This window comes from Trachypithecus francoisi, unplaced genomic scaffold (assembly GCF_009764315.1).
Source record: "Trachypithecus francoisi isolate TF-2019V2 unplaced genomic scaffold, Tfra_2.0 Lachesis_group4, whole genome shotgun sequence".
Classification (NCBI taxonomy): Eukaryota; Metazoa; Chordata; class Mammalia; order Primates; family Cercopithecidae; genus Trachypithecus; species Trachypithecus francoisi.
In genome coordinates, this window is record NW_022681469.1 from 96,467,554 (window position 1) to 96,479,971 (window position 12,418).

Below are 12,418 nucleotides of genomic sequence, written 5' to 3' on the forward strand. Positions count from 1 at the left end.
GTGCTTTAGAGAGTAGATTAGACCTGCTCTGTAAGCACAGCATCACACCCCAGTGATTTGAGGAGGAGCCCCACTGGCGCAGGCTGGAGACTGTCAACAGCATTGCAGGCTCCCTGTCCTTACACCTGGCAGATGACAGCTGTGCAGCATCCAGCTTTCTTCTCTAAATATCTACCACCCCCTTTGCCCATAGACATTTCTAGGTATAAGGGGGTAACAGTGACCCAGAGGGTGGTAGAGTGAAGTTAACATTCAGTATTGATTCTAACTCACGCTTTCACCAGTTCTTGGAAATGTGTTAATGTATCTGGCACTGTACTTCCAAAAGCCCTTCAGAAAGCCTCTCAAAGTTACCCTGGCTACTAGACAAGAAAAGACAGGGCTGCAGATAGATTTTGTGCCCTGTTTTAAGTAAATCCCTTAAAGAAATGTGACACTCAAATTCCTTGAGGAGGTAGACACCTCAATGTCTTAAATAGAGCTATTGCAAATCTGAGGGGAGGTATGTGAAGACACCCAGGAAAGTCTTTGACTATGTTGAGCAGCTGCAAAAAGGCAGAATGTGCAGAAGCAGAATACCTTCCATTCTGAACTCCGAATGTGTTCTGGCTGCTGCTCTTGGAACACCAACAGAGCAGAACTTGGGGGTAACACAGATGTCCTAGAGCTGATCTGCAGGGAGGAGGGCAGCTAGGGGTTGTCAGAGAAGGGGTTAGATAACATGGGCTTGGCAGGATTTTCTTTTTTTACCTGCTTCAGTTGCAGTTGATGAGTCTGTAAATACTTGGGAAGGACTAACTTAGTAAATGCTGAGCCCTCAGTTGCTGCAAGAGGAGCTGAGATCTGAAAGCAGAGCTGTTGTTTTGCTCGTCACTGCATACAATTAGAAAAATGACACATATTGTTTCCATAACCAGACTGTGCCACCAGCCTTTACCCTCAGCTGGCCCAGGACACACATGCTGGCACATTTTCAAGTAGTTCCATTTTTGCAGTCAGTGTACAAGAATCAGGTTCCTCTGGGCCTGTGGAAGCTTTCAGTTGTGAGTGATACCTGATCTGCTCCTTGGAGTGATGCCATGTTGCATAGTCTTCTCATGTCTTTGTTATGCACAAAGGCACCAACCACATTACTTGGTGTTCCCAGAGTAGATGTATACCAAATGTCAGGGTCCTATCTAGGCAGTCTGCCCCAATACCTGCTTCCCAGATCTGATAGCATAGCTCTGAGAGATGATCCTTTGGGCCAACATAGCAGGTTGGCCTTGGACTTTAGTAATTAGGCCTTAAAATAGTCAGACCATGTATGCTCAGCTCCTCTGCCCCAGGCTGAGCAACATCTGCAAAAGCTACACAAGACTAGCTACCCCATCAGGGTGGCTTCAGGGCAACCTATTGGTGGTTCTTTCTACTAATGGCTCAATCTATAATTTAAAAAGGAAAAGCTTAACCTTAACTCTCTAGGGCTAAGCTCATCATTACCTAACTCATGCTCTTATAATGACATTTCCAGAGCGCACCAAGCTAACGATACTCCTAAAAGTGGATGAAAGAAGCTACGTCTCCCTGGGACAGATCAGTCCTGGATACCTCCCTGGCGAATCTGCTGCACAGCTCAATCAAACCAGTCTCAGCACAAAACTGCCATTGCAAATAATATGGTGTCAGGCCCCATTACTGTAATGTAACACTAAACCTTGGCCAAAATTCTCTCCAAACAATGGGAAAAGTATAAGATTTGGAGTCTAAAGATAAGGATGGAGTCCTGGACCTGCTAACAAGTTATTTGGACAAATCATTTCCCTCTGGGTCTCAGTCTTCCCACGGGATGGGATGTGTATAAAAGTGGGTTAATAACAATAGTTATTTAATCTATCTTGAAGAGCTGTTGTGGATGAGAAGTGCTAGAGGTGTTTTATCGGCTCTTGGATGTCTACCCCCTCATCATTTCCCCATTCCCGTCTATTCTAAGGTCCCATCTGGGAGGTTACTTACCAAGTGGCACAGTGTGGGAATGATCTGGAGTTTGCAGCAAGTGCCCAGCAGAGCTGCTACATTATCTGGCATTTCTGCAGGAGACAAAAATCACAGTCACAGTCCAAAAACACAAGTCCATGGGAACAGAGCCAGCCCCTGGATGGCCCCTAACTTATATTTTAGTACTTTCCCACCAGCCAGGCAGGGGAGGTACTCAGCAGTTGTTAAGTGAACGGTGCTAAATGGGCAGCAAAGACCTTGTAGAAAACAGATGTAGGAACCCAGCTGCCAGCTCTGCATTCCACAGAGGATACTCCTTGACATTCGATTTACCAAATGGAAAGAACTGCCCCGACTCTGGGGGAAGGAAAAGAATCAGCATGGAAAAGTAGACCCTGCCGTCTGGTGACAGAAGAGTGACGTTTGAGCCCCTCTGTGCATTCAGGCTGCAGCCTCAGGTACACTTCTCTGAGCTTCAGTTTCCTCATTTACATAGTTGTTTTGTTTTTGTATATGTCAGAGTACTGTGTAAACTATAAAGGGCTCTATCCCTGTCACCAATCATTGTGGGGAGGAAAATGCAGTCTGGCCTGAGGCCAGGAGCAGCAACAGTAGAAAGGTTGTGCCAGGCTAGGGGCTGCACCAGAAGGGCCCTTGCCAAGCCCCAGGGAACGAAATACCAGGTCAGTGTTATTGAAAGTGGATATTAAACACCTCCCAGAGTTCCTGACAGGACCACAATCCCTTGGGGATACAAGCTTTGAGCTGAAAAGGCAAAAAATAATGAGTCACCTGCTGAATCAGGTAGCCAAGGGACTGGTTGGGAACTCAGTTGTTCCCACCATGTATTAGCAGCCTAAAAAAGGCAATGTGTTGCTGAGGTGTGATCCAGAGAGTACAACGGACCATGGCTCATTCTCAAGAGCGAGTGTAGGCTACTAAGGGGGTGGGGCAGCACCTAGGGGGATACTCCTGCCAGAGAACCTAATGTGGTATTCAAAATGTGTGTGCATTTGTCTCAAGAGAAAATCCACAGTTTCTCAAGTAGTCTCTTACCCCAAAGCAGGAAGATGAAGATGGAAAGTCTATGTGGCCTAGCGTATCCAGCTGAGCCTCTGTCCCCAGCCATCTCATCTGCCATTGCTGCCCTGCCTTCACTTTCTAGGATGGCTCTGGGGACCCAGGTAACCATCATCCTCATCCCTTATTCTTGGAAATACCTGAGTCCCATATTACTCATTTAGCCATTATCTTGAGCATGGTACACTAGGTGGTAGGGGCACAGGAGTGAAAGAACAGCATCTAAGTTACCAAGCTTACCCACTAATTTTACTACTTGACTCTGATTTCCTGGAGGGCCAAGACTTGATACTTACCTAGCAGTGCCTAAAACATAGTCTAAGCTTGTTAAATGTTTCTTGAACTGAAATTATTTTGATTGCTCTTCCATATACCAATTCTGTTTTACAAATAGGGTCCAAGGAGTTCAGACCTTTTGACTTGCTTAAGGTTACGAAGTGGTGGAGGAAGCTTCCCAGGAAACAGGTCACAAGTGGGACTGAAGTGCTGAAAACAGCTATTAGCCAGAAACTGGTGTGAGGACCTAAGACCACCCTATTTTCTATTCTAGCACTTTCCTCGGTTTCTAAGGAGAGAAGATTATACTAAGAGGGAAAAAAAATCAACTCAGAAGGGCTGAGGATTAGCAAGAGCACAAATGGAAGGGCTTTATGCCAGCCTGGCCTCCACTGGGACTGACATACAAATGAGATCACAGTTCAGAGAAATAAAAAAGGGCAGGATTGGTTGAAAAATTTAGAGACTGCCAGCTGCACCCAAAGATTTCACTACCTTTGAGTTTCCAAGTCAGTCTCACCTCATGTGTCAACTGAGTGGCCTGCTGCTTGTGTGCAAACTTGCAGAGATTTTTTTTTTTTTCAAGCTGGACTGCAGTGGCATGATCATAGTTCATTGCAGCCTTGAATTCCTGGGCTCAAGCGATCCTCCACAGCCTCTCAAATAGCTGAGACTACAGAGGTACACACCACTCTGCCTGCCTAATTTGTCTTTTGTACACATGAGGTCTTGCCATGTTGCCTAGGCTGGTCTCGAATTCCTGGGCTCAAGTGATCCTCCCACCTCAGCCTCCCAAAATGCTAGGATTGCAGATGTGGGCCACGGCACCCAGCCAGTTGCAGAGAATTTGATGCTATGTCTAGGCTCAAGTAGAAGGGGACTGTGGTGCATTCGTGATGCTGGCCCTGTGTTACCTACTTGGCATCACTGATCCAGCCTATTGGTAGAAATGCTGCAGTAAGTAATGGGGGTAGATGAAGAAAAGGCCTCTCACAAGTTGGAGAACTCTGGCCTGTGTATTAGCTCCGGACAGAATGCCTGTTCTGAAAGATTCTGATACCCTGATGTTAACATCGGGAGAAAGTCTCTATGGAGTTCCGCAGGGCTGTGTCTTACGTCCTGTTCCAGTTTACCAGTCAAAACTTTTATCCATGAGATGGAACAAGACAGAGCATATATTTATGAGCACATAGAGCTGGGAGAGGCATTCTCTGATTAAGTATTTTAAAACTGAAGATTACTGGGTCTGTTTCTGTGTGGTGCTGGGGAGGAACCCTGAATGTATCAGAAACCAAGTGTCCTGACTAGTGTCACCATGAAGGGAAGCTGTGGGGACTGGTTTGCCACAACTGGCTTTTCTGAGTGGGAACAGGAAGCCCAGCTTCCTTGTGAAGGATGCCCATCTCCTGACAGGCGCTCTGGCATGGCAGGTTCCGGATGGGAGTAGTACAGAGGTGGCAGAGATTGTTCCACAGTAACTGGATGGCTGCTCCCCTGGGAGGCCATTTCAGGACCAGTGCAGAAGCTATGGATCTGGGCCCAGCCACAGCTCTGCCTCCCAGCCTAGTACACTGGATGGTTGGATGCTCTCCGCGGCCCCCTTACCCCAGACAGGGGCACGCTGGATGGGGAATAACAAGTTTGCAAAGAAGATCAGAAGAACTGAAATGCTCGAGGAGAGCAGTTGCCAAATGAAAGCCACTGCCACTCAGCTCTGCTGGGACTCCAGTGTGAACCACGGCCTGTCAGGGAGATGCTTGCTTTTGTTGGCAAGGGGTCACCCACTGTGACCTTCTCTGGGGGAGGAGGGAGAAGGGCCCTCCGGGAGAGTGGGGAGGCTTGTGCTGGATGGAAAGGCTCTCGAATCTGGTTTCCCATCAGCCTCCCACCTCTTATCCTCCCTGTCCCAGAAGGGAGAGACCTGTATGTACCAAATCTTCCACAGTTACCACCCTGTGTCCCCAGAAGCATAAATAGTAGGCAAAGCATTTTAAAGCCAGCAGTAGCCATTTCTTTCATTTTCTTCTTTTCTCCTTACCTGCGAGGGCACCGACCAAGAAGTAAGCTGTCATAAAGAGCTGCTTGCTGCCCGTGTCCTCGGGGCCTGGACACCCACCCTGTAAGCTGCACCCCACTAGCTGCAGGAAGGCCTCAAGGTCCTGCTGCTGCTGGGGCTTCAGCTCCCCCAGCACCGCCACTGGGGGCGAGAGGCCGCTGACCAGGTCATCACACTGTAGGGCAGGGGAGAAGAAGGGATGGTCATGACAGCTGGAGATCAAATGCCACAGCCGGGCCCTCTCCTCACAGCACACACAAGCCCCGGCCCTTACACCCTTCCCCCAAGGAAAAGTACCACCCGCAGCTCTTCTCTACATTCTGAAATTGCTCATCCGTGGGGCTACATTTCACTGAAGGGACAGTAAGCTGAAACTGGCCCACGAGGGTGGGGGGCGTACTTGCTGGAAGTATGGCCTAGAACCTTCCAGGGCAGGGTCAGGTAGTGCCAGGGACCAGAAACAAGTGGTTACAGACACAACTGGGGAGGGTGATGTATAAGCATTGTCCTGTCTTGGTTCTCAAGTGTTAAGCTAGGCACCCCAGCCCCCGGCCACGTTCCCACCAGGCACTGGGCAGCTGCGTCTGTCCCCACAGGGCCTGCTGTGTAGTGAGGCGATCCTGCTGGAGAGCCAGTTAGCTAGGACCACCCTGCCAATTCTGTACCACCCACAGCCTTGGTGTCCAGATCTGGTCATCTGAAAGCTGGACCCCACCCTCGCCACCATCCAGACAGCTTGCTTCTCCAGCATCTGACAGGGCAGCTGAGGCTCTCTCCACAGGGTGCTGGCTTGACATTTTGCTCTTGGAAGAAGTTATTTTCGGAAGTAGAAGTCAGTGGGCTTTTTGAAACTGTTCTCCCTGGAGCTGAGCTCCCCACCCTCTAGAATGCAAATATCCTGGGCCGTGGGGCTGTTTCAATAACAGGTTCCATCACTGATACCCAGGCTCTCAGCACAATCTAATTTCAAGAGGGAAAAATAATATGAACACTCCCCTGGAAACCATAAAGCATTAAATCAGTTCTTCAAACTCCCTGCATAATATAATAGAAAAACAAAAGAACAAAAAACAAAACTATAGTCAAAATCAGGTTTATAAAGCCTCAGCCTTAAGAAAGGGAGGACACAGAATCTGGGTGGCCGGAGGGTTGGCAGCTTGTGTGGCTCTCAGCATTTGCACAACGAAGAGTTGACTTAAGGAATCTGACCTCCCCCAGATATCCTTCTGCTGCAAAACAGAACAGTGCAAAAGCCTATTTCTCTGTTCTAAATGGAACAGGTTGACTTGCTAGATTCTACCACATGACCCCCTTGCAGTGGTCTGAGTAGTGGCCCCCCAGCATATGTTACCTGGAACCTAAGAATGTGACCCTAGTCTTTCAGATTAATTAAAGTAAGGAAATCCAAATGAGATCATCCTAGATGAGGGTGGACCCTAAATCCAGTGATGGTGTCTTTATAACAGACAGTAAAGGAGAAGACACACACAGAGGGGAAGCCCATGTGGAGACAGAGCAGAGGCTAGAGTGCTGCTGCCTCGAGCCAAGAACACTAGGAGCCATCCACAGCTGGAGGAGACGAGGCAGAATTCGCTCCTAGATCCTCTGGGGGAAGTGTGGCCCTGCAGACACCTAGATTTTGGACTTTCTGGCTCCAAAACTATGAGAATAAATTGCTGGTTTTTTAAGCCCTCTGGTTTGTGGAGGCAGCCTTAGGAAACTAACACCTACCTCCCTCTACCCCTGATGCCAACTACCTGTCTGCACTTAGAAAACGCAGGACCCAAGAGTCAGACAGCTGTAGGGAGAAAAGGAGGTGGGGGAACCTTTAACACAATTCCATCCTGCCTCAATGCCTTGCCCCAGGAGGTCTAGCCCATCCCCTGTTCCAGAAAACCCTGGTGAAAACACTGCCTTGAGATGTCTTGGGGCTCACCACTGGTTCCAGGACCATGAGTAGTTCATCATCAAACAGGACTGCCTGGAAGATGTCACTCAAAGCTGTCTGTTGTGGCTCAGGCAGCTCCACAAAGGGATGGAAATTCCTCTCCAGGAGCGGGGTCACTGAAAAGAAAGCACACCCAAGTCTCATGACCACGATGCACATCTCACGACATCAGACAGCAACTCCTGCTTTTCATAGCTAATCATCAGTTCTTTCATGGATATTCCCAGCTGCATTGCCAGTCATGGAACTCAGAAATAAACATCAAGTTACACACCACCCTGCATATTTTTCAATAACCAAAGGGAGGGAGGAGAAAGAGGGAAGCCAAGTTTTGTATTTCAAGCTTCACTCTTCTCTGATGACTCACTAAACATTGTCTAATCAATTATTTTCTGGAAAAGTCATTTAAATTCCTCTTTAGCATGATTTCTCTGGAAGTAAATTATCAAAGCTGAATTACTAAACATAAGTCAGTGCTTTTACAATGCTTTAGAGCCATACAAATTCCAAAATATATTATTTTTCATGTCCTTTCTTGTAGTACATTGCAGATTTTCTATCCTTTAATATTTAATGCCCACTTTTAAAAGGGCTGGCACCCTATTTTCATCGCAAGCACAGCTATTCTTTTTCTATCCTGTGCTGCTTCACGAGTCCTCAAGCTGAGCACTGAGTCCCCAAAGCTGTTGCCTCTGCAGGATGCTTAGGGGCCTCTCCCCTTAGAATCTCTTTTCCTTTCTTCGGTTGTTTTTTTTTTTTTTTTTTTTTTTGGTTAAGATACTCATAAGCTTCCTGTAAATTAAGTCTAGTGGAGATTTTATTTTTAAAGATTTGATAAAGGTTTCATATGCAGGGATGCACACTAATACATCAATGTACCACCCATGAGGATGGAGAATTCCAATAGCAGTTGTATAAAGCCCCACGCAGAGGAACACAGAACGTCAGTAACCAACATATTTCCAAACTCTGCTATACAAACAACTATGTCTTTTTTTTTTTTTTTTTTTTTTGAGACAGAGTCTCGCTCTGTCGCCCAGGCTGGAGTGCAGTGGCCGGATCTCAGCTCACTGCAAGCTCCGCCTCCCGGGTTCATGCCATTCTCCTGCCTCAGCCTCCCGAGTAGCTGGGACTACAGGCGCCCACCACCTCGCCCAGCTAGTTTTTCGTATTTTTTTAGTAGAGACGGGGTTCCACCATGTTAGCTAGGATGGTCTCGATCTCCTGACCTCGTGATCTGCCCGTCTCGGCCTCCCAAAGTGCTGGGATTACAGGCTTGAGCCACCGTGCCCGGCCACAAACAACTATGTCTTTGCCAGTCCCAGACTGAAGACAGAAGCTGTCCTGGTCGGTTCAGTCTCTGAGGGTACAAAGACCAGGCAGGCCCCACCCTCCTCCTGCCTGGCACATCCAGCTCCCACTGCACCCTGGCTGACCAGAAAGGCCAACTTGAAGGGTGGGCCTGTGGGGAAGACAGAAGGAAGCTGCAGCACAGGACTGCCTTCTGCTCCCCAGTGGCTGTAGGGCCACTGTGCTGTGGTTCTAACCCACAATGACAAAATCCTTTAAGTGGCAGCTGAAAATTGCACCCACTTATCCATCTCAAGGAAGCCAGGATAGGAAAGCCTTATGTTAAAATTGGGCCTTTGTTGTCATTTCTTCAAATATTGACATTTTTGCTACAAAAGCATCCCCTGGTTTGGGAGTCATCAAAGCTCCATGGATGTAGCCACCAGGGCTTCTGTGCTTACCCTCCAAGCCAGAGCGACCCTAACCCTAACCCTAACCTGAGCAGTTCCTAACTCTTTGTGCTAAGCTCTCACCTATTTGTGTCCCCTTTTCCTTGCCCATCTCCTCCTATACGCTGCGCCCCCACACCCCCCACAAAAGAAACCAGCTTTCTAAAGCATAATACGCTGTGAGGAGCAAAAGGAATTGCTGCAGGCACATCCTGGGCACGGCCCCTCTTCCTCTTTGGCGTCATGCAGCCCATGCCATGTGGATAAAGAGCCTCCAAGAGAGCATTTTGCAAGGCTGACAAAGCGTTGCTTGTCTTGACAATGAAGCCCAGAATATAACAAAACAGATGCAAAACTTGGGTTCTCCATCCTCACAGCTGATGAGCTATTCTTAGTAGTCAACAGGGCTTCTGTGCTTACAATGAAAGAAAAGTGCCAAGCCCCTGACTACCTCAGTCTCCAACCCCTGCCCCGTGGAGGGTCATTCTCCCCACCCTTCCTAAAAGACAGCACCCACAACCTGGGGCTCCCTAAGATCCAACCAAGGTGAGTCCTGCCAAGTGGACTGGGCCTCGGCGGCATCACCTGTCTTCTCATGTTTTCTGTGAGTCACTGAGGGGTCACTGATGCTGAAGGCCAAACCACCTCTTGGGATACAGAGCTCAGTTGGCCCTCAACTGTCCTACTAGCAATACCTTGCCCACTCCTGCCCTACTAGCAATACCTTGCTTTAAAACACTTAATGGTCCATCCTGGGAAGATATCCCATGCGCAGCATCTGGCATGTCTATGAATGCAAACTCTCGAAAGACCAGGGGGTCCAGGTAGACAGAGTCAATTCTCCTCTTGTTCTCAAAGCCACCTTGTTTCCCTCGGAGAAGGCAGAATTCTGTAGTGCAGGAGAAAAGGACAAGTTAGGTAAAGTTGAGTCTAAGATGTGCCAACAAGTCTGGACAGGGTCAGCCCAGCCTTGATGGCACATCTTAGACCTAACTTAGAGTGGAGCAGAAGACCCATCCATCTTCCCCATAAAACTCGATCCCTACACACATTATGTTGCTTGACCAAAAGCCCAGCCACTTCCAACAAATAGAGAAATGGCTGTTCTTACATAAAGCTCCCTAATATATATTCCGTGAACAGGCCGGATGCAATCTTTAAAACATTGGAAATATTATTTTATCCTGATTTGAACAAACGGATTCTAAACAAACAAATGAAACCTGACATGCATAAAACAACTAGGAAAATCTGAACACTGATAATATTGAAAAATTATTGCCAGTATATTTAGGTGGCCAAGTAGTTATATGATTATGTTTTTAAGAAATCAGTGTTTCTGTATTAATACATGGAATAACACACAGCAATAAAAAATGAAATACTGATGTCTGCAGTTACATGAATGAATTTCACAAACATGTTGAGTGAAAAATGGCAAACACAAAAGAATACATTCTCTATGAATCTATTTCTATGAAGGCAAAACTAGTCTTTTTTCAAAAACCTTATTTCAAGGTACTAAAATATTTATAGATGAAACAATATAATGCCTAGGATTTGCTTCAAAATAATCCAGCAGGAGAGGAAGGAGATGGTGAAGTTATGGCTAAAACATGAATTGCCCTAGTCACTGAAGCTGGATGGTGGGCACATGGGAGCTCACTACCTTATTATCTCTACTTTTGAACATGTGGGAAATGTCCATAATAAAAGGGTTTTTTTGTTTTGGTGGTGTTTTGTTTTTTTGAGGAGTCTTGCTCTGTCATCCAGGCTGGAGTGCAGTGGTGCAATCTTGGCTTACTACAATCTCCGTTTCCTGGGTCCAAGCGATTCTCCTGTCTCACTCTCCCAAGTAGCTGGTATTATAGGCACCTGCCACCACACCTGGCTAATTTTTGTATTTTTAGTAGAGACGGGGTTTCACCATGTTGGCCAGGCTGACCTCAAGTGATCCACCTGCCTCAGCCTCCCAAAGTGCTGGGATTACAGGTGTGAGCCACCGCTCTAGGCAATAAAGTTTTTTAAATAATAAAAAGGGCCAGGCATGGTGGCTCACGCCTGTAATGCCAACATTTTGGGAGGCTGAGGCAGGCAGACTGCTTGAGCTCAGGAGTTCGAGAGCAGCAACATAGCGAGACCCCGTCTCTACAAAAAAATTTAAAATAAGCTGGGCATGGTCACGCACGCCTGTAATCCTAGCTACTCTGGAGGCTAAGGTAGGAGGATCCCTTGAGTCCTGGAGGCGGAGGTTGCAGTGAGCCAAGATCGCACCACCACACTCCAGCCTGGGCAATAGAGCGAGACCCTGTCTCAAAAAAAAAAAAAAAAGCAAAGAAAGAAAGAAATGTTTTCTCAAACACTTCCATATTTGAGAACCCAGCTAAGGTATCTAAGGTATAGATAAAAATGTAATTTAGTATGTCCTTACTAAGCAGAAACAGTAAGTGAGCTCAAGAATTAGGGTTTTCTATATGATTCTATTTACTAGTGTACGTAAGCAAAGGCTATGGAATAAAAATGTGGCAGGACACCGTATTTACTGAAATGTAGAAGGCATGAGTATTAGCACATATTTTCATTTGCTTGTGGGCATTAATGATGCTCACAAAGATAGAATGGAAAAGAAAAAAAGAATGGCCATCTAAAGACAAAGGAAACAATCCCTGGCTTTACCCAACTGGCCCACCCTCACCAGCATTCAGGGTGCCCCTGCTCCTCCACACTTTGCACTTAGCCACTGGGGTGCAGAAGTGTGAACCAGCACCTAAGTCATAACTTTGCTCCCTGAGGGCAGGAGCCTTGACCATTCACACAGCCTCAAGTTCTGCCAGAAGCCCTGCCAGGTCCCCAAAATAATGTGGAACCAACTGGCATTTTAAGAATCCACAGCACCAACCACACTGTCACCTTCATCCATGCACAGCTCCTGAGGACGCTACCAATTCATTCATTCTTTTCATCCATCCATCCCCACCCAGCCAGCAAATATGCAACAATGTAAATCTTTAAAATTCCCAGGCCGGGCGCGGTGGCTCAAGCCTGTAATCCCAGCACTTTGGGAGGCCGAGACGGGCGGATCACGAGGTCAGGAGATCGAGACCATCCTGGCTAACCCGGTGAAACCCAGTCTCTACTAAAAAATACAAAAAACTAGCCAGGCGAGGTGGCGGGCGCCTGTAGTCCCAGCTATTCGGGAGGCTGAGGCAGGAGAATGGCGTAAACCCGGGAGGTGGAGCTTGCAGTGAGCTGAGATCCGGCCACTGCACTCCAGCCTGGGTGACAGAGCAAGACTCCGTCTCAAAATAAATAAATAAATAAATAAATAAATAAAATTCCCTA

At 47.3% G+C, this 12,418-nt stretch overlaps 1 protein-coding gene across 4 annotated transcripts in view; it reads right to left on the bottom strand.

Annotated features, from left to right (window-relative positions):
- GSDME (gasdermin E) overlaps positions 1-12,418 on the bottom strand; it is a 59,488-nt gene that overhangs the window by 2,638 nt on the left and 44,432 nt on the right. For all 4 annotated transcript variants that reach the window (XM_033193045.1, XM_033193044.1, XM_033193047.1 and 1 more), the window contains exons 6-9: positions 9,801-9,965; positions 7,326-7,453; positions 5,372-5,564; positions 1,996-2,069 (exon numbers count right to left, since the gene is read on the bottom strand). In XM_033193045.1, coding sequence (XP_033048936.1) covers positions 1,996-2,069; positions 5,372-5,564; positions 7,326-7,453; positions 9,801-9,965 — 560 coding nt within the window. The remainder of the gene's footprint in view (positions 1-1,995; positions 2,070-5,371; positions 5,565-7,325; positions 7,454-9,800; positions 9,966-12,418) is intronic.